Source organism: Macrobrachium nipponense, chromosome 17, assembly GCF_015104395.2.
Source record: "Macrobrachium nipponense isolate FS-2020 chromosome 17, ASM1510439v2, whole genome shotgun sequence".
In the NCBI taxonomy this organism is placed as follows: domain Eukaryota; kingdom Metazoa; phylum Arthropoda; class Malacostraca; order Decapoda; family Palaemonidae; genus Macrobrachium; species Macrobrachium nipponense.
In genome coordinates, this window is record NC_087210.1 from 26828443 (window position 1) to 26851120 (window position 22678).

The 22678-nt window shown below is 44.3% G+C and overlaps 1 protein-coding gene across 1 annotated transcript in view; it reads right to left on the reverse strand.

The window, feature by feature from the left end:
- The window catches only part of LOC135196144 (sedoheptulokinase-like), a 210242-nt gene that overhangs the window by 122104 nt on the left and 65460 nt on the right, over window positions 1–22678 (reverse strand). Inside the window, exon 5 of the mRNA XM_064222694.1 lies at window positions 16354–16471. Coding sequence (XP_064078764.1) covers window positions 16354–16471 — 118 coding nt within the window. The remainder of the gene's footprint in view (window positions 1–16353; window positions 16472–22678) is intronic.

Here is a 22678-nt window from a genome sequence, read left to right on the forward strand (position 1 = left end):
AGAGATTACTGAGGGACCTCTTATCTCTCTAGTCCTATTCACATAGAACTTGAGAGCCCTGACAGGGCACAGGGCTCTCTCTGGTTCTTGACCCACGAGACTCGATACCCCCTTTGATTTCAAAGCTCTTGGCCAAGGATTTAGACGGGTTCTCGTTCTTAGAACCAAGAAAGAAGGGTTCAACGAGCAGACAGCGCTGTCTCCCTTGAAACCCACTAGGCTACTGAACGCTTGGATTTCACTAACTCTCTTCGCGTCGCCAGAGAAGTTAGGAAAAGCGTTTCCTCGTTAAAGTCCCTTAGAGAAGCTCATGGAGAGGCTCAAAGGGACTTAGCATCAGATGTTTCAACACCACATCTAAATTCCATGATGGGCGGTCTTGCTTGTGGAATTTTTGGTGGTTTCAAACGACCTTAAGAGATCGTGCAGATCCTTATTGTCGGAGAGGTCCATTCCTCTGTGGCGAAAAAACAAAAACGGCAGACAACATACTCCTATAGCCCTTGATTGTAGGAACTGCCAATTTTTTTACATTTCTTAGATAGAGTAAGAAATCTGCTATCTGATTCACAGAGGTCGTGGAAGAGGAAATTCCTTCCTTCTTGCACCATGCCCTGAAGGAAGACCACTTAGACTGGTAGACAGCTCTTGAAGAGGCTCTTCGAGCATTAGCGATTGCTCTCGCAGCTGCCTTTGAAAAGCTCTCGCTCTGGCCAGCTTTCGATAGTCTGAACGCAGTCAGGGCCAGAGCGGAGAGGTTTTGGTGAAAACCTTTTGAAGTGAGGCTGTCTGAGTAGAATCTCTCCTCCAGGGCAACGTTCTTGGGAAGTCCACAAGGAACGTCATGACCTCTGTGAACCACTCTCTTGCTGGCCACATTGGGGCAATCAGAGTCAACCTTGTCCCTTCTGACGCTGCGAACTTTCGCATTACGTCCCCCATGATCTTGAATGGGGGAAAGGCGTAAAGATCCAGGTCTGTCCAGTTCCAGAGCAACGCGTCCACTGCAATTGCTCCTGGATCCATAACCGGGGAGCAATACAGAGGAAGCCTCTTCTTGTCCTTGATGTAGCGACAGGTCTACTAGAGGACGTCCCCACAATTTCCATAACTTTTTGACAGACTTCCTGGTGCAAGGTCCATTCTGTTGGCAGAATCTGATTCCGGCGGCTGAGAAGGTCCGCCCTGACATTCTGAACCCCTGCACGAATCTTGTCAGGATCTTGATGTGCTTGCGTCTGCCCATAGCAGAACTTCCTTCGTCAGGAGAAAAAGGGATCTGGAGCGAGTCCCTCCCTGATTCTTTAGATAACGCAAGGGCTGTGGTACTGTCCGAGTTGACTTGAACAACCTTGCTTGACAGTTTTTCTTCGAAGAACTGCAGCGACAGGAATATCGCTGCCAGTTCCTTTACATTGATGTGCCAGGCTACCTGTTCCCCTCTCCAGGAGCCTGACACTTCTTCCCCCCTAGTGTTGCTCCCCAACCGGACGTGGAAGCGTCTGAGAACAACACTAGGTCGGGGCTCAGAAGATTTAGGGAGAGGCCCTCTCGTAACTTCTGAGGGTCGAGCCACCATCTTAAGTGTACTCTTACTTCGTTGGAGATCCTTAGGATCGCATTCAGGTCCCCTTTCGACGTCCATTCTTCCGCAAGGAAGAATTGAAGAGGCCTGAGGTGCAGTCTTCCCAGCGAGACAAACTTTTCTAGTGAGGAAATGGTGCCCAGCAGACTCATCCACTCCCTCACCGAACAAGCTTGTCTCTCTAGGAAGGCTGCGACTTTCTCTAACCCCAGTCGCTGACGTTCTGGGATGGAAACGCCCGAAAAGCCACTGAATCCATCTGAATCCCCAGATACACGATGGACTGTGTCGGGGTCAGATGCGACTTTTCGGTGTTGACCAACAGACCCCGAGACTTTGTTAGGGCTAGCGTAAACTGAAGGTCCTTCAGACACTTCTGCCTCGACGACGCTCTGATCAGCCAATCGTCGAGGTAGAGGGATATCCTGATTCCTGACGAATGGAGCCACTTCGCTACATTCCTCATAATCATTGTGAAAAACCATTGGGCCGTGCTGAGACCGAAACAAAGGGCTCTGAACTGCCAAACCCTGTTGTCCAAGACGAATCTCAGGTACTTCCTTGAAAGAGGGTGGACTGGGACGTGGAAGTATGCGTCCTGCGGTCTAGAGACACCAGCCAGTCGCCAGTCTCAATGCTCCCAGCACCGACTGAGGCGTCTCCATTCTGAACTTTATCTTTTCTACAAAAAGATTTAGCCTGCTCACATCCAGGACCGGGCGCCAACCTGACGACTGCTTCGGGCACTAGGAAAATCCTGTTGTAGAAGCCCGGTGGACTCTAGGTCCAAGACTTGTTCCACCGCTCTTTTTTCGACCATCTGGTCTAAGAGATCGAAAAGAACACCCTTTTCTTCTCTCCCTGATAGGATGGAGAGAGGTCTCTGGGAGTTGAAGTCAAAGGAGGAGGATGAAGAAAAGGGATCTTGTACCCCCGTTCTACTATCTTGATGGTCCAAGGATCCGCTCCTCTCTGCCTCCAAGACTCCGCAAGAATTCCAGTCTGGCCCCGACGGTGTATGAAGGGACGAGATCTTCCATTTGCTGTTTTTCGGTTTGAATGAAGCTCTTCCTCTCGAAAAACCTCTCCCTCGAGGAGCTGCTCTCGAGGGGGGTGCCCCGCGAAAGGGTTTGACTTTCTTCGGGGGTTTTGCTGAATGTTGACGTGGAAGGAACCGCTGGACGTCTTGAAGACTGAACCAAGAGGTCCTGGGTCGCCTTTTCTTGCAAACTCTGTGCAAGATCCTTTACCATAGTCTGGGGGAAGAGATGGTGCGAAAGAGGCGCAAAGAGCAATTCCGCTTTCTGAGCGTTGGGAGATACCGACTTAGCAGTAAAATTGCACAGCAGTGCTCTTTTCTTCAGGAAGGCAGTTCCAAAATTCGAAACTAGCTCCTCCGAACCATCCCTGACGGCCTTGTCCATACATGACAACACGCTGGACAGCTCCCCCAGACTGAGAGAATCAGGACTTCTAGACTGAAGGTCCAAAACTCCAGACACCAGTCTAGGAAATTAAAAAACATTAAGGGTACGAAGAAGTCCCTTCAAGTGGTGGTCAGTCTCAACCGGAGTCCAGGTCACCTTAGCAGACGCTCAGAGAGACCTCCTCTGGGCGTCCACTAAACTGGAGAAGTACCCCCAACGCGGACGAAGGGACCTTATCCCCACATCCTCCTTGGTCTCATACCAAAACTCCTCCTTTCCCGGCGAGTCTAGAGGGTGGATGGGCGAAAGTGGTCTTGCCCTGATCCTTCCTTCTGGACATAAAGTCTTGAAGTTTCTTAAACGCCCTCTTGGTCGACAGAGACGTCTTCATTTCGACGAATTCAGGGTCTTTACGGTCTTGGAAGACGAAAGTTGTGAGGGAGGAGACCTAGGGGCTGTCGGCTGGAACTTGTCCCCGAATGCGAACGTAACAGCCTAACAAGAACCTTGTAGTCCGAGACCGCTGAAGCTACCGGCTGTTCTTCCTCTACGGAACTCCCTGGACTACTAAGTTCCCCTTCCTCCCTAAGAGGAACTGGAGAACGCCTATCCGGAGAGGGAGTACGTCCCTCCCCTTAGGGCTCGATCCTGAATAAAGACTTCCGTTGGTTGGAAGTATCCGCTACAGGTACGGAAGCAGCCGTACGTTGATCTTTAGATGCACGGACATCATCCGAAAGAGAAGCATCCTTAGAAGCCACGTTGACTGTCTTAACAGAAGCTCCCTACGAAAGGAAGCGCGAGCTTCCTGACGAGCGGCGCCAAAAGCGTCCTGCTTAGACAAGCGAGCGTCCTGCTTTGCAGTCTCCAAAGCGTCTGCTTCGCTCGAAAAGCGTCCTGCTTCACACGGCGCGAGCGTCCTGCGGAGCGTCCTCAAAAGCGTCCTGTCTATAACCAGAAGCGTCCTGCGTTCGCGCGCGAGCGTCCTGCCGAGCGTCCTTAAGAGTGTCTTGAAGAGAGCTCAAAGCGTCCTGTCTAAAACGCCGAGCGTTCCTGTCCGAGCGCCCTCAACCGCTACTTGCCGAGAGCGTCAAAGCGTCCTGCTTCGAACAGCCGAGCGTCCTAGACAGACTTCTTCTCCTTGAGAGAAGTAAAAGATCTGGCTGAGAGAGCGGATAACGTTTGGCGATCCGGAGGCGGAGAGAGAGCCGAGCGAGCTGAGAGAGAATGAGGCCGCCTGCGTCCCTCCATTGACGGGCAGACTTCGAAACGTCCTTCTACGCTTAGGCTCGACTGCTGCTGGGCAAGTCCTCTGAGCCCATCAGCGACGTAATCTGGTCCTGAAGGGACACAAGGATATCCTTCGTAGGCGACGAAGGAGCAAAAGAAGGGGCATGGACTGAGACTGCGAGAAGGCGAGGGGCGAGGGGACGCCTCCTTCCTTCTAGCAGGTACAGCCTATCTGCCTCTCAGGTGAACACGCCTGTGCGTGGAAACGAACGTCCTCATCGGTAGAAAGCCTTCCTCTCTTCTGAGGAGGAAAGGCGTCATAAGCGTCCTCTGACGAAAGAGGAGACATAGGACGTGAAGCGTCCTCAAAGCGAAAAGTCCTTTCAACGGACGCGAGTCTCTCCGAGCGCTCCACCCCTTGCGCGGGGAGGACGCTTCGGAGGACGAAAAGCAATCTTTCAGGATACGCGCTCGTGCGCGCTCCTTGGCAGCCTGGGATTTAGCAACAAGGCCTGCCGAAGGGACGCCAGATCGGTGGGGAGCCCCCGTAACCCTCTTGCGGCTTTCGTACATACCCACTCCCTGAGTCCTGGGAGTCCGATAGAGGTCTAGGCCTAGAGGCATTATGGGGCCGATCTGACGCCCCCTCCACAACACTAGGGGCACTAACACAACTTTCACTGGCCGTTTTCTAGGGCCAAAACTTTAGATTCGAGAGCACGAATAGACTCTAGAATCAGAGAAAGGGTGTTACCTTCTCCAGACACAGCACTGGGGCCCGAAGGCAACAAAACAGGATTAGGTTGGGCAAAATCTACTGGTGTTAGAGGAGGAGAAATGTTACTATCCTTACCTTTAGTAGAGCTGCCCTTGGAGGAAGACCTCCTGACTCTATCGCGCTCTAATTTACGCCGATAGTATCATACATCCTCATCATCCAAATCCTCCTTACATTCATTGCACCGATCATCAACCACGCAAACATGCCCCCTGCAATCCATACAAAACTGTGTGAGGATCAACTGAAGGTTTAAGAAGCCTCACTTACATTCACTCCTCACACACACTCTGTAACTTCCCGAACTTGATCCAGACATACTGAATCTAGAAAAGCCAATCCAAAATCAAAAACCAATCCACTATTCCGCGTGCCAATCCAACAATCCAGAAGTCGATACCAAAAGTCAATCCAGATAATATTAAGCGAGATAATGAAAAAATCCTAGACGGAGGTACTGTAAACAGATGTTTGCAGCACCGGCGACAGAAAAAATATGAATAGAAAATGGGAATGGTTCCTGATATCCGCCGCCCAGCGGCGGGAATGGGTACTACCACCTGACCGCCCCACTACGTGTGCCGCGAATTTTGAAATTCTGTCGGACGTCAGAAATACAGCTATATATATATCTGTCAGGTAAGTTTCATGAACAAAAAAAAATTTTACACAAAAATTCGACATTTGGTCAACTTTAACTCGTCCGAAATGGTCGAAAACTTCATTTGTAAGCTAAAACTCTTACAGTATCGTAATATTCCATCATATACCTTCATTTTGAAACAAATTGCAAGTCTCTATAACAATATTTCGATTTATGGTGAATTTTTTAAAATGATATTGTTATTATACAATAAAGTTTTATACATACTTACCTGGCAGATATATACTTAGCTATTTGACTCCGTCGTCCGACAGAAATTCGAATTTCGCGCACACGCTACCTGTAGGTCAGGTGATCTACTTACCTGCCGCTGGGTGGCAGGACCAGGAACCATCCCCATGTTCTATCATATTTTTTCTATACCGCCTGTCTCCTGAGGGGAGGTAGGGTGGGTATAATTTTGTATATATCTGCCAGGTAAGTATGTATAAAACTTTATTGTATAATAACAATATCATTGTTTTACATTTAACTACCTGTCAGATATATAACTAGCTGATTCACACCATTGGACGGTGGGAAAGAGACAGCTAAATATAGAATCAAACAGGAATCACAACTATCGTTGTAGGTAATAATAAATAAAACCTTGGTTCCTACCTGTTTAGACTGAAGACTTCATGAATAGAATCCAGGAGTCTAGTCAGTCTCAAGAGCCTCAGCGAGATATTGATCTATGGCTAAGAGTTCTTGTGGTTCTGCCAAAGGGGTCTTACCCGCTTACTTGGTAGATCCTGGAAGGACTACGTCAATGGTGCTTATCCACTTACTTGACAAGACCTTATACAAGGAGCACAACATCGATCCCGATCACCTCAACCTATCCATGTTAGTTCTAAGATTGCAAGAAGTTATCCCCTAACCTCTTGCAAACAACCACAAACTCGAATCACAAACATTCGTACAGTAAAGTACAAAAATAAAAATAAAATCCAAAAAAAAAAAAAAATGTTTGTACAATCTAGCCAGTAAGACGTCTCTTGATTCCCCCACTGATCCAAGCTAGGACGTCCGTGCGCCAGCAAGCATACTAATCAGCAGAAAAAACCAACAACTCGTCTCACAAGGTAGATCTATGTCTATCAAAATTTTGAACAAATACAAATTTTTCTAAGGATCGTTATGTGCTCCCAGCCCCAGCACTGTATCGGCTGATACAAAAAGGACCCAGAGAGAAACACTTTTCATATGTTACTTTAACGTCCTTGAGATAGTGCGATGCGAACACTGAATTACACCTCCAGTAAGTCGCATCCACAATGTCTTTTAAAGACATGTTCTTTTGAAATGCTAATGAAGTGGCTACCGCTCTAACCTCATGAGCCTTCACTCGGAGAGTCCTGAAAGAGTCTTCAGTGCAGTCATTATGAGCATCCGTAATAATGCTCCTCACAAAAAATGCTAATGCATTTTTTGACATGGGTTCTACTAGGATCCCCAAACTGCGCACACAGCTTTGTTTACATCCGTTTAGTTCATTCTTCTTCTTTAAATAGAACTTCAAAGCTCTAACCGGACATAAAGATCTTTCTAATTCCTCTCCTACTAGATTTGAAAGTCCTTTAACTTCAAAACTCTTTGGCCAGGGTTTAGAAGGGTTCTCGTTCTTGGCCAGAAACAGAGTCTGGAAAGAACAAATTGCCGCATCACTCTTAAATCCTACTCGAGAATCTAGAGCGTGTATTTCACTAATTCTCTTCGCAGTCGCTAACGACAACAAGAAAATACATTTTCTCGTTAGATCTCTAAACGACGCGTTGAGAGGAGGTTCAAATCTACTAGATGATAGAAATCTCAAAACTACATCTAGGTTCCAGTTAGGAGTGCGAGGAGAAAAGGTTTTAGAGGTTTCAAAAGATCTAATAAGATCGTGGAGGTCTTTATCCTCTGCAATTCTCAAACCTCTGTTTCGAAATACGGCCGAAAGCATACTTCGATAACCTTTAATGGTAGAAACTGATAATTTTGATTCTTCCCTAAGGAAAATCAAGAAATCAGCTATGTTGGTCACAGAGGTATCGGAAGAGGACAGTTTATTCTTCTACACCATCTTCTAAAAACATTCCATTTGATGGTAGACCCGAATAGTTGAAGATCTCCGGGCTCTAGCAATTGCTTTTGAAGCTTTGCTTGAAAAGCCTCTCGCTCTGACAAGTCTTTTGATAGTCGAAAGGCAGTCAGAGCGAGAGCGGGGAGGTTTTGATGGTACCTCTCGAAATGGGGTTGTTTGAGAAGATCTCTCCTGTGTGGAAGAGATCTTGGGAAGTCCACTGTCCATTCCTGTACCTCTGTGAACCAATCTTGAGATGGCCAAAAGGGAGCGATGAGTGTTAGTCTCGTCCCTCTTGATGCCGCAAATTTTCTTAACACCACTCCTAACATTTTGAAGGGGGGAAAGGCGTAGGCATCTAGGCCTGACCAGTCCAGCAGCATGGCGTCCACCGCTATCGCTCTCGGGTCTTCCACTAAGGAGCAAAAGTTCTCTATCCTTCTGGATAGGTAGGTGGCGAATAGGTCTATATGTGGACTGCCCCACAGGGACCACAGAGCTTGACACACCTGAATGTGAAGGGTCCATTCTGTGGGGAGAACTTGGTTAACCTGCTTAGCCTGTCTGCTCTGATGTTCTTCTCTCCTTTCACGAATCTTGTGAGAAGAGTCGCTTTCTTTTCTTTTGCCCAATACAACAGCTCTTTTGTTATTATGGAACAGAGAAAGAGAGTGAGTTCCCCCTTGTTCTTGATATAGGCCAACGCTGTGGTGTTGTCCGAGTTGACCTGTACCACTTGACCTAACACCTCTGTCTCGAAGGCTTTTAGAGCTAGAAGAACGGCATAAAGTTCTTTGGAGTTTATATGCCAGTCTAGCTGATTCCTTCCTCCATTGGCCTGATATTTCTTTTGTCCCTAGAGTCGCTCCCCATCCCTTCTCTGAAGCGTCTGAGAACAATATTAGGTTTGGGTTCCGAACTTCTAGAGACAAGCCCTCGTTCTTTTCTAAGGGAAAAATCCACCACTTCAGATGATTCTTTACTTCCAGAGGAATACTGAAAGTGTCCGAAAGTTGCCCGTTCTTCCAACTCCAAATTCTTCTTAGGAAGAATTGAAGAGGGCGAAGGTGGAGTCTTCCTAGCGAAATGAACTGTTCTAGTGAGGAAAGGGTTCCCAGAAGACTTAACCACTCCCTCACCGAACTCCGTTCTTTCTCTAGAAGCTCGAGATTTTCTGTAATCCCCGAGCAATCCTTTCCTGGGACGGAAAAGCCCGAAAACCCCGAGAATCCATCCGAATCCCCAATAGACTAAGTTCTGACTGGGGATCATCTGCGATTTCTCGAGGTTCACGAGTAATCCTAACGTCTTTGCTAGGTTCAAAGTAGACTGTAGGTCCTCCAAACACCGTCTCCGATTCTTGGCCCGGATTAGCCAATCGTCGAGATACATTGAGATGTTTCCCATCCCTTCTAAATGAAGCCATTTGGCCACGTTCCGCATCAGATACGTGATACCTGAGGGGCGGTCGATAGGCCGAAGCACAAGGCCCTGAACTGGAAGATTTGTCCTTGAACAACAAATCTTAGATATTTTCTTGACGATGGGTGAATCGGAACATTGAAAGTAAAGCATCCTGAAGGTCCAGGGATACCATCCAATCTCCCTGACAAGTAGGGAAGACAGAACTGAAGCTGAAGTCTCCATGGAGAACTTCTTTTTCTCCACGTACCTGTTCAGGACGCTTACATCTAGGACGGGTCTCCATCCCCCCAAAGCCTTTGGAACCAAGAAAAGGCGGTTGTAAAACCCCGGGGAGAAAGGATCCTGCACTAGCTCTATTGCATTCTTGTCCCTCATCGACACCACCGTCTGAAGGAGAGTCTCGTTCAGTCCAGGGTCCTTGTAACTCGTCGACAAATCCTTTGGAGATGTTGCCAAAGGAGGTCTGTCTACGAAGGGAATGATGTACCCCTTCTGTAGGACAGACAGAGTCCAGGGATCTGCTTCTCTTACGGCACCAGGCATCCAGAAAGTATTGAAGTCTGGCCCCTACCTGTGCTTGGAGGACATGGCTGCTATTTGCTCTTTTTAAAAGAGCGGAAGGAAGACCTCCCTCGCTTGTCGAAGGGTCTTCTCTTCGAAGTTGATCGAGTTGAAGGGGCTCCACGAAAGGGCACCACTGGAGTCCGAGCCACCTTCTTCTGAGTCGTAACTGCAGGTCTACTTTTCTTTGTAGATTGTACAAGAAGGTCCTGCGTAGCCTTTTCCAACAAGGATCTCGCAACATCCTTCACTAAAGATGAAGGAAACAGATGTTCTGACAGAGGTGCGAATAATAGAGCGGACCTCTGAGAAGGAGAAACTCCTTTCGTCAGAAATGAACTATAAAGAGATCTTTTCTTTAACATTCCAGATCCAAAAAGAGCCGCCAACTCACCAGAACCATCTTGCACAGCCTTATCCATGCAAGATAGGACACTGTGCAAAGTTTCTGGATCCAGAAAATCTGGCTCACTCGTCTTCTTAGCCAGCACCCCAAGAGACCAATCCAAGAAGTTGAACACCTCTAAGACGTGAAAAATTCCCTTAAGGTGCTGATCTAATTCCGACATACTCCAGGACGCCTTTGCTGAATTGAGAGACTGTCTTCTCACAGAACTCTACAAGACTCGAGAAAATCTGAATCTGCAGACGAGGGGAGCATCAATCCCATCGCCTCTTCTGTCTTATACCAAATGCCTTCTTTTCCCCTGTCAATCTTTTCCCTTCGGCTTGGAGGGAGGAGAGCAATAAACCGTTCTCAAAGTTTCCTTTTTAGATAAAAGCCACGAATCTAAAGACTGGAGGGCTTTCTTCATTGAGATCGCCGGTTTCATCTTTAAGAAAGCGAGGATTTCGGGGTTTTGTGCTCGAAAACAGAGATCTCGGCGAAGGAGGAGCTGCAGGACTAAGAGAATCCGCAAACTCCTCTAGAAGTAACGAGGCTAAAACTTTATAATTGGAAAGTCCCTCGTTAGTTGAAACTTCTTCCTCAGAAATCTCTTCAAGTTCAAGGTTAGAAGGAGATCGCTCTTTCCTGAACGATTCTCTATCAAGAGAAGCCGCTCCAGGAGAAAAGTTTCTAGTAGGTGAAGGACTACGAACAATACCGTCCCCATAACTAGTAGAGGCCTCACGTCTAGAAGAAGCCTCGCGTCTGGGAGGCGTTACACTTCTGGCTGGCGTCTTGCGACTTGCAGCGTCCTCGCGTTTACCTGGCGCCTCTCTCCTGGGAGCGTCACGCCTCTGGTTGACGTCACGCGCCTTGGAGCGTCCTCGCGCTTGCCTCGCGCCTCTCTCCTGAGAGGCGTCACGCTTCTAGTTGACGTCTGCGCCTCGAGCGTCCTGGCGCTTGCCTAACGCCTCGCTCCTGGGAGGCGTCCTGCTTTCTGGCTGGCGTCAACCGCTTTGGAGCGTCCGCGCTTGCCTGGCGACTCGGCTCCTGAGAGCGTCACGCTTCTTGTTGACGTCTCGCGCCTCCCGAAGCGTCCCTGGCGCTTGCCTAGCGCCTCGCTCCTGGGAGGCGTCATGCTCTGGGGCGGCGTCAACCGCTTTGGAGCGTCCTCGCGCTTGCCTGGCGACTCTCTCCTGAGAGGCGTCCTGGCTTCTTGTTGACGTCTCGCGCCTCGTAGCGTCCATGGCGCTTGCCTGGCGCCTCACTCCTGGGAGGGCGTCCTGCTTCTGGTTGGCGTGGACGCGCCTATCTCGACGCTCGCGTCTACTTGGCGACTCGCGTCTGTAAAGCGCTTCGCGCCTGGCTGACGTTTCACGTCTAGCAAGCTCGACGCTCTTGTCTGGCGTCTTGCGTTTGACAGGAGAACGGATCCTGCTCGGCCTATGCAAGGCTGATGAATCCGATTCCAAATCAGAGGAAGACAAATTACTATGGCAAGTCTGAACCCTCGATAGCCTAGACTTCTTAATAGGCAGGAAATCGTCTTTCCTTCTGGGAGGGTCTTTATACAGAACTCCCACAAGAGAAGTGATGGAATCCTGCATAGTGCGAAGGATTCTTTTAGTCTCTTCATTATTGTCTACCCTCGGTTGTTTAATTACTGAATGGTCCTCCTCTTGAAAACGCTCAGGACTAGAAGTAATCCTGGGTTCATCCAAATGTCTTTTCAGGGGGCGAGAAAGATCCGCCGATCTCCAACCTCTTTTAGGTGAAGAATTCTCCGAGGAGGAGAAACACTCACGCAGAACGCTTTTTCTGTAGCGTTCTCTGGCATTCTGTGGCGATACAGAAAATGCCGAAGGGACGTCTGACTGTTGGGGATCCTCCACGACCTCCTTACGGCTTTCGACATTCCTTCTCCTCTGGGCTTGGAGCTTGAAAGAGGTCTAGGCCTGGGAGCGTTGTGGGGAGGACAATCAAACGCCCCCTCCACTGCACTGTGGACACTTATATCACTATCCACAGCACTATAATCACACTGCTTACCTTCAAAGGCCGCCATTTTGGTTTCCATTTTCCGAAAGGCGGCTTTAAGATTCGCAATCTCAGATGCCGAATCTGTGTGTTCTAATAAAGGAGCAGGTACATTAGATGGGGCAGTAAAAGGAGAAGAGGGTATAATATTACTGATAACCCCGCTAGAACTAGATAAAGGTTAGGAAGACCTCCTCACCCTGTCTCTTTCTAACTTCTTCAAGTATGAGGTTAGAGATTTCCATTCTTCCGCACTCAAATCCTTGCATTCATTACAAGTATTACCAAAAGAACATTCATACATCCTGCATTTCTTGCAAATAGTATGAGGATCAATCGATGCCTTCGGCATCCTAACTTTACAACCCACATTCACACACATTCTCACCACATTTCCAGAATCAGACATCATGTTGAACAATCCAAATCAAATTCCAAAAATGGTCCACAATCGCGTATGCCAGTACAATCAATGCAAATACGTCACCGAGAAGTCCAAACGAAGATCAATTGCGATGCAAAATACGAATCCAGCCGGAGATACCCACAACGATGTTGCCAGTATGGCCGACAGAAAAAATATGATAGAACATGGGGATGGTTCCTAGTCCTGCCACCCAGCGGCAGGTAAGTAGATCACCTGACCTACAGGTAGCGTGTGCGCGAAATTCGAATTTCTGTCGGACGACGGAGTCAAATAGCTAAGTATATATCTGACAGGTAAGTTAAATGTATAAAAACAATTATTTTTTTACGTCCGCGCGCTACGAATTCATGCATCATTTTGTGATAATATTTTCTCTGTGTCTTTTATCGTTTTACAATGTGTTATATACCAAAATGATTGCAATTTAGTGCACATTACAAAAAAAAAAAGTAACTTGTTACCTCTAACAGTTTTGCGCACAGCGCGATTTGAATACAATTATATATGAAATTTCGTTTTTGCGCTATCATATATCGCATTATTTATATATGATAATGATAATTTTTTTCATTTCTGATGATTGCATACTAAACTTCAAGCAATGACAAAAAAAGGAGCCAAAAATGAACTCTTAATCTTGAAAACTAAGCGCGCTGTGATTTTTTGAAAAAAATATTTTTTCCGATTCCGCGCTCACTCTCAAACCCCTCCGGCATATGGGAGTCATTTTTTTATTTACAGCTCCGGCGTAAGAGGGTTAAATAAACAAAGACAAGACTCATCCTGCCAGAATGCGGCGAATGCATTCTGTTGGTTGTGTAACACTACTGAAATCTGGTGATATACCCCGAAAACAGAATGAAGTGCTTAGCTAAGTCATTCCTAGCATTGCTATTGGGGGACAGCAATATATATCTACACAGCAATTGAAGCGCTTCCCACGAAATTTGAATTGGGCTGCTGTATGTGGAAACTAATAGCTATATAATTATTGGGTAAGTCTCAGATACAAAATAGTAAGCATTTAGTTTTAGAAATAGTATTAAGTTTTCAGAAAATAGCAAAAGAAAAATATTTTTAGACTTTCAAAAATCCTGAGAGCATCTAGATATCTAGTGCAAGTTATCCCTATATCATTATACATATAACCCATTTTCTGTGACAAGTCCCATACACGAATGAGTTATTTTTGTGAGTGACTATTTCTGAATAAATTTTGTTCACACTTGATTTACATGCTGTTTCCAATTTGTCATTCACGCTGCTGTACAAGTGATGACCAAAATTGTCCATGAACCCATCTAAACATTTTTTTAGCAATAACATTTCAAGATATGTTTATGTATTTACAAATAAAACAGTCCAAAACTGTGCATAAATCAAACCTTATCTAATCCAGGACCATACTGCTTTACATTTTTTACTATGTGTCTTTCATAGTGCCATACAAGTGATGAAGAACAAAACAGTCCATGAACCAATCTAAAAAATTTTTTTAGCAATAATATTTCTAGATATATTTATGTATACATAAAACAGTCCAAAACAGTGTATAACTTACTTGATCCTATCCTACACTATTCATACGGATGTTTTTTACAAGTCTTATTTACAATTTCTGGGTCACAGTGTCATACATACAATGATGAACAAAATTGTCAATAAACTAATAGACAAAATATTTGTACCATTATCACTTCAAGATATGTTTATTTATACATAAAAAATTGAAAAATCTTCATAATTAAAATGTGGTAATTCCTCAAAATTTGTCGGTCAGTGCACCCCTTAATAATGGGAGGAGTATTAATACTGGTTCAAAAAAGAAAACAAAGAACAATATGAATTAAATGAGAAATTCCCTTGTAGGTTTACAATTAAGACTTATGGATGATAAAGCCAAGAAATCTGATGTCATACTTACATACCTAGTATTTATTTGTTCACTTGTCTGGTTGGTTAGCTTACATACAAATGCAATAAAAATGTCCCAGACTTTTTTCTGAAAAGCAAATGAATTTTTAAACAGATGTACAGTGGTGCTCAAATCTCATGCGACATGATTCTTTTTGTATCGTCCAGATTCTCAGACTCAACGTGATGTTGCCAAGTAGTGTTATACTTTTTTTCTAATGTCATACATGTCAAAAAGTTTGAGAATTCACAGCTAGCCCTATTTTCCTTATGGTTATATAAATATGATCCCTTTTATTCATTGGTACAATTCCTAATCTGTGTGATTTGAACTGATATGCTTTTTTTATGCTGCTAAGTTCAAAGTGCGGTGTGATAAGGTTAGCTGTGCCATCAATGAAAGCACACTTTACATGCTCCTCGGACTGGTCAACATAACTGCGTCTGCTGCATTATGACAGTAGACCTAATAAGCTCAACAGTCGTAACAACATTTTCAACATAGGAATATGAATTAAAACAAGTTTTCTTTGAATGTTGAAGCTTTTGGCTGTGTTTAAGCTGCCTGTATGTTGCAAAATGTTCTATAGGCGTAAAAAAAATAATCTAAGCCTTCTGAGATATAATCTGTTATTAATAAATTTATTTGTAGAGATGATCTGTTTTTTGACGAATACAATAGAAATATGAATTACAACCAGATTTCTTTGAATGTTGAACTTTTAGGCTGCATTTAAGCTGCTTATATGTTGCAAAATTATTTATAGGCCTAAAAGAATAAACTAAGCCTTATGAGATGTAATATTATTAATGTTTTTATTTGTAGAGATTACCTGTTCTTTGAGGAATAAAAGATGATGATTTTGATTATATGGAGAAGATGACTATTAATCGAAATATCAGAAGTATTAATATCAAGGCGCATGGAACACTTGTTTTTCGACTGGTTTAAAATATTATTTTCTTAAAAGTCCTTCTCCTCGCTTTTGGTATATAATTCATTCTTTCATAAGGTAACTTGATGAACAAGAATGTGTAGATAACCTCATTTGCTTTCTGGCCAGAAAATGTTAACAGAGAGATGTGACTGTTAATTGTAAAGTAAAGAAATCTAAAACCTAGGCCTAGGAACAATATCTTGGCTTTGACAAAAGAATAATTGCATAGGCGAATATTTGTTAGCATGCCATATTTTTTTAAATATTTAAGAATTATAAAATTAATTATGTATGAAAATCCAAATATTCCTCTAACACATATGAAGAAAGTGTTTTAAAGATAATTTCATTGTCGCTACTCATTGTAGACCTACTTATGTTACACCAGTTGGTTGTTGTTGCACCGACACTCATGATACATCACACATTCTACTTTTGTATATACATATTTACATTTTTTTCAGCATTGAGGTGTAAAAGCAATCAAATAGGACTGTATTTCAAATTTTATGTTGGCTTTGGAAGCATTATTAATGTTATGACAATTTTTTTTTGTTTTTTTTTATTTAACATTTGAACTGATGCTTGATGATGACTTCATTTTGGTCAAATGCCTCAGCAATGTGTGAACGAAAGTTTTGAAAATGTTTCGAAAGAGTTTTTTCTGAAATTTGCTACACGTGACATTTTCTTACAGTTTTGACATATATGACAGATTTCACTCTTATGAAACATATTATGTCCATATTGTATGCAATAATAGCGTTTCCGCATTGAAATAATAGATAAATATGGAGCATGCTAGTTGCCAGTTAGTGAAGTTTGAACGAAATCCTATGCAGTCATGTCGCATGAGATTTGAGCATCACTGTACTTATAAGCAGTAAGCATCCCTTCATGAAAGTCAAAGTATACAGTATTTTACATACTTTAGTAGCTGTATCCATGAATCCCCATGCTGCAGCATTTTGCACTGACATTACAGGGTGGTTCAAACTGCACAACATACAGACAAAGAAGTCATGGATTGTTCCCGCTCTATCATACCTGCAAATAAAAAATACATTAACAATAAACTGAACAAACAAAAAATCTCTAGATCATTAAGTTTGAACCATCTGCAAATACAATATTCTGAAGCATTAACATTAACCATAAATAGAACTAAAAAAAAAATTTCTAGATCATTAAGTTTGAAACATTTGCAAGTAGTACAATATATTCTAAAGCATTAAAATTTCATAATAAAAAGTACTATGATTCTACTACATGAAAATTATATTTTCATAATAAAATTAAGTTTCATACATACCATAAAAATTACATAGCTAACGTTTCTAATTGCACGGCAGCCTTTTTAAAAATTCACGGATTTTATATAGGTGACAGCCACGCCCAATATGGAGGAACACAAGAAACAACCAGACCAATAAGCTCTTTGTTTTGTGACATTATGCTCATCTTAACCTGTAGTGGCGTGGTGGCTGATCAGTGGGTCGCCTCTACTTCAGTGGGAGTTTTGCAGCAGAGAATAGGCCTAGTGGCTAGCAAAGCATACAACAGTGCCCTTACCCTGGGTGCAGTACCAAATTCAAAACAACCAGACAATCCTGTCACCTACTTTGAAAACACCACAACCCATCTACTAAGACTGATGGGTACTCCAGGTACACTGTACCCCCCCCTCCCCCCGCTCCCCAAAAACTTGAAACCCTACTCCAGACGAAAGGATAATAGGGGAAAAAGTGTGCTTCTAATGAATCCTCCCCCAATACCATGCCAGCTACCGATAACAGTCCCAAGGTACTGCAACTATCATACACTGTTTCTACCTCCTTTAAAAAATGAGATGCAAAAATAGACTTGCACTTCCAATAGATTGACTGCAGAATGGAATATGGGGACACATTGTGCCTCAAAAGCTAATGAAGTAAATACTGCTCTGATGTCATGAGCTTTCACTTTAAAAGTAGGCAAAATGTCTTCCTGAATACATGAATGTGCCTCTGAAATTAAGACCTTCAGGAAGAACAACAATGCGTCCTTAGTTTAACGACAAGAAGGGTTCTTAACTGAAGACCAGAGGTAACTGGATAGACCTTTAATCTTTACAGTTCTGTTCAGGTAATAACTCAAGCTCTGACAGGGCAACCTACCTGTTTATCGATGGCTTGAATTTTGCTAATACGTCTCACAGTAGCTAAAGCAACGAGGAAGAATGTCGTCGTACGAGTGAAGTTCCTCAGAGAGGTGGAACGAAGGGGTTCAAAAGTAGGACCTATCAACCACTTCAATACTACGTCCAGATTCCAAGAGACCAGATCGTTCTCCCTCTGCTTGGACATATCAAAAGACTTGATGAGGTCATTACCATCCGAGTTTGACAAAAAAAATCCCCGCCCCTATGTTTAAAATCTGAGCTAAGCATAGCTCAATACCCCATAACAGTGGAAGACATCTAGAGTTCCTCATATACAGGAGGAAATCAGCAACCTGTATTATAGAAGTCTCAGAAGAAGAGACATTATGTCTGATACACCATCAACGGATGACTGCCCATTTAGCCTGGTAGAAGAGGGTAGAAGAGTTACATCTGCATCGTACAATGGCCTCTGCAGCTCCCCTTAAAAAGCCTTTTGCTCTGACAAGCTTGTGGAAAGTCTGAATCCTGTCGAAGCAAGAGCGGGCAACCCTTGGCATTGTCTCCTGAACTTGGGCTATTTGAGTAAATGTGAATTTTGGGGAAAAAAAAGTCTTGGAAAATCCACTAACAACCGTAAAAGGTCCAGGAACCACTCGTTGAGGGGCCAAAACGGGCCTGCAAGGGTCATAGTTATGTTGTGATGAGTGAAATTTGTTTATCATCTTCCTGACCATGCTGAAGGGTGGAAAGGCATAAAGATCCAGATTGGTTTCTGGAGGTGGCAAACAGGTCTAATGTTGGCCTGCCCCATAGTTTCCCAAGATCCAGACACACCAGGAGAACCAGGGTCCATTCAGTGGAAAGAAAAGGCTTCCAACAACAGCTCGTCCTCCAAAACATTTCATTTTTCTGGATAAACCGGGTGACCAAAGTCACTCGATTTTGATCCGCAACAGGAATAGATCTCTTGCTGCCTGCCAGAGAGAGAAAGGATTAGTGCACTTTGCTTCTGGATATGGTGTTGTCTGCATGCACTACTATTATCTTGCTGCGGACCATGCTCGAGAAATACAGAAGGCAAAGATGAACCGCCTTCAGTTCTCTGACTTTTATATAAGAGGCATCTGAATACAAGTCTAGGTCAGGGTTCAGAGGTTAAAAGGACTGTCCTTCCGAAAGTCTTTCTTCGCACAGCCACCACTGCAGGTCCACTTTGATCTTTGGGGTGATTAGAAACAAGGAGGCTGGTTGTGTTTTCCTGTCTCAGTTGGCCTTCAAAAAGAACTGAAGAACTCTCATGTGCAATCTGCCTAGCTTGACAAATGTCTCGATGAATGCCAGAGTCCCTGGAAGAATCATCTACTGTTCAGCCGAGCAAGTCAGGAGGGCTTCGAAACTGCGGACCGTCTGAAGAGAAGGGGAAATTCTTTTGGGCAACAGAGTCCAAATAGAGAATCTCTGTGACAGGGTCAACTAGAACTTCTGGAGATTGATGAGAAGACCCAGTTCCTGAGTGAGGAGAAGAATCTTGTGCAAGTCCTTCATACACTTTTCCTTTGATGGGGACTGAAGCAGCCAACCAAATACTACAAACTGATATTTATCCCTATTAGATGGAGTCCAAATAGAGAATCTCTGTGACAGGGTCAACTAGAACTTCTGGAGATTGATGAGAAGACCCAGTTCCTGGGTGAGGAGAAGAATCTTGTGCAAGTCCTTCATACACTTTTCCTTTGATGGGGACTGAAGCAGCCATCCAAATACTACAAACTGATATTTATCCCTATTAGATGGAGTCATTTTGCGAGAGGAGCGAGGACTGAGTGAACACCCAAGGGGTCGTAGAAAGTTCAAAGCAAAGGGCCTGAAACTGATATACTTTGTTTGGAAAGACAAACCTTAGATACTTTCAGGAGTCTTGAAGGATCAGGATATGTTAGTAAGCGTCCTGCATATCCAAGTTATTATCCATATAAAGGATTTTCTCAATATTCCTGATTATATGTTTTCAAGTTCAGCAAGGCTATTGCGTAATATGTAGACCTATATTCAATGTAAAATTGAAAGTTAAATCCAGTATTTTCTTATCCTGGTGTCATATTGAAGGTGAAAATCTGGTATTTTCTTATTCTGGTATTATCAATTCTACTATAAAACATATATAGAATATATTTTAATAGGCAAGATGCATTATACAATCTGGAGACTACAACTGGATCTTAGATGATCTCTGCTGATATATATTCTGGTTGGTATTTTTACTGGTGTTAAAGTCTGGCATTTTTCTTATGTTAAAGTTAACATGTTTTGACTATTTCCCTGGTCATCATCAGGACATTGCAAAGGACGTTCTGAATGAGCACTGTGGGTAGGTCAGTATTTATAGGAGGGGTGGGCATGGTCAAATCTGGGGCCGATTGCTGATTGGCTGCCTGGGGAAATTTCTCCTCGGGCAAAGCCTTCTCGCCGGAGACAAAATTAAGGGTTGTTCTTCAGTGCGAGCCCTGTAGGAGCACTGGAATTGATCATGTGGATTCTGCTCCTTTGCTGCTAAATTTTTATTGGTCCGCACCTCTTGTAGGATGCTCAGAGCGGACCTCTGGTGGCTGTGGGAAGGAGGGAGTTTTCTTGCATGGTGCTGAGCAAGGGCTTCTTACCAATATGTAAGGCTTCCAGGGGGTGCAGGTAGTGGTGGTCAGGGGCTTAGTCAATAACTTCAAAATCTTGGATGTCTTTTTGGGATATCATCTTGTTATGAGCATTCCTGGCATGGTTTAATATTACCCCTTTCTGGGTAAGGCAGGAAATCCTCTTCTAAAGGCACAAAATGGTCACAGTGATGTAGGTGCCGAGGCATCCTTGGAAGGGGCATGAATACCAGTATACTACATTGACATTGGTCTTCTTCAGCAGGTACTCCTCTGTGGGGGCCGATTATGTATACTTCATCACCAAGCTGCCTGACAAAAAGATCCACCTGATTATTTACTACAAGAGTTGAAAAACAAGCAGCCTGGTGATGAAAAATAATCTTGTCCCTGCACAGCAGAACTCCCTGAAGAAGACCAGTGTGGTATACAGGTAGTCCCCAGTTATCGTCGGACTCAGTTAATGGCGATCCAGCTTTGTAGCATTTGTCCAGCGCCATAAAATCAGTGATTCATGGCGCCACAATGCACCAAGTTCCGGTTATCAGCACCAGAAGGCGACAATTATAGAGTAATGTTGACATAACATACCTCAAAGAGGTGCCATTCTTAATGGCGGTTTTAGCTTATTAGCACCCAGCTGAGAATGGAACCCCCACTGATATCCGGGGACTGTCTGTACCAGTGATTCTTTCCCAGTCCGAAGATGCCTCGGTACCTACATTGGTATGGCCACAATGAGCCTTTCAAAGATGATTTCCTGCCCTGCCCAGGAAGGGGCAAAATTCAACCATGCCAAGACTTTTCATAACAAGAGGATCTCCCAAAAAGACATCATCCAAGATTTTGAAGTAACAGTGAAGCCCCGTATTCGCAGACTTGCCTATTCATGGATTTCTCTCTGGAACATATACCCCCATTATTCATAGAAATTTTATCTATTCGATGTATTTTTCTATGAGAAATATCCACCATTTCCTGTTTTTTATCAATTTCATCATACAATACACTTGTTGTGATAAAACTAATAAAAAAAACCAAGTATGAAAATTTTTAGTGTGTTTGTCTCAAGTTTTAACTAACAAATTAGGCAGTGTTAAGCATTTTGATAGGGGTTTCAACTATTCGGGGGTTCTAGCTATTCGTGGGGGATCTGGTACCCACCCCCACGACTACGGGGAGAACTCTGTATTGATTAAGCCCCTGACTACCACTGCCTGTGCCTCCTAGAAGCCCTACATATTGGCAAGGAGAAGCTCTTGCTCAAGACCCCAAAGAAGCCCTCCTTCCTACAGCTGCCAGGAGGCCCGCCCTGAGTGCCTTATAAGAGGTGTGGACCAATAAAAATTTATCAGCGAGGAGCAGAATCCACATAATCAATCCCAGTGCTCCTAAAGGGCTCACACTGAAGAATGACCCCCACCTATGTCTCCGATGAGAAGGCTTTGCCCAAGGAGAAATTCTCCCAGCCAGCTAATCAGAAAACCACCCCAGATTTGATCACACCCACCCCTCCTATAAATAGTACTGACGTACCCACAGTGCTCACTCAGAACGTTCCTTTGCAATGTCCTGATGATGACCAGGGGTATGGTCGAAACATGTTGACTTTAACACTAGAAAATACCAGACTTCAACACCAGTAAAAATACCAACAAGAATATGCCAGTGGAGATCGCCATTTAAGATCCAGTTGTAGTCTCCAGATTGTATAATGCATCTTGACAATCAAAATATACAGCCCTGGAGAAATGGTACAGTAGTGAGAACCTGCAGCCCCGCCCCCAGGATAATATCAAGCTGTATTATAAAGCCTTCATGAGTTCGCATTACCGTGAAGAAGAGGACTCCATTAAAAAGATTATTTCTGATAATGTAATTCCGGCCGACGACAACAAGAAAATTGACCTAATTATGTATTACCAGAATCGGAGGACGTGCGACCTAGTTATGAAAAATAACCCCTCCCCGCAGGTATGAGACCCCCTGAAGCAGACGTATGTGGTATACCATGCCCAGTCCGTGGTTGCAGTGGCGCCTACGTTGGTATGACTAGCATCCGACTGTCGAAAAGACTCTCCTGCCATGCCCAAGAGGGGGCCATTAAGAACCACGCCCGTACCAAGCATCAAGAGGCCATCTCCCGGGATGTGATCATCCAGAACACTAAGATCATTGGGAAAGCCCCTGATGCTCATCGGTTACGACTGCTGGAGGCGCTTCTCATCCAGCAAATAAAACCAACGCTGAATACGACGCTGAAAAGAATTTCTCCTCCCTACAAGTATAAGAAGATCTGCCATCAACGACACCACCGACCACGACAACTCTACAGAAGACAATGCCCCTGAACAAGATACTCCTACAGGAAACGACAATCATATTAACCGTGATGTCCCGCAGTGTAACACAACATCCCACAACGTTACCGCGCAGCTCAGGAGGTCTAGACGGCTGCAGAGC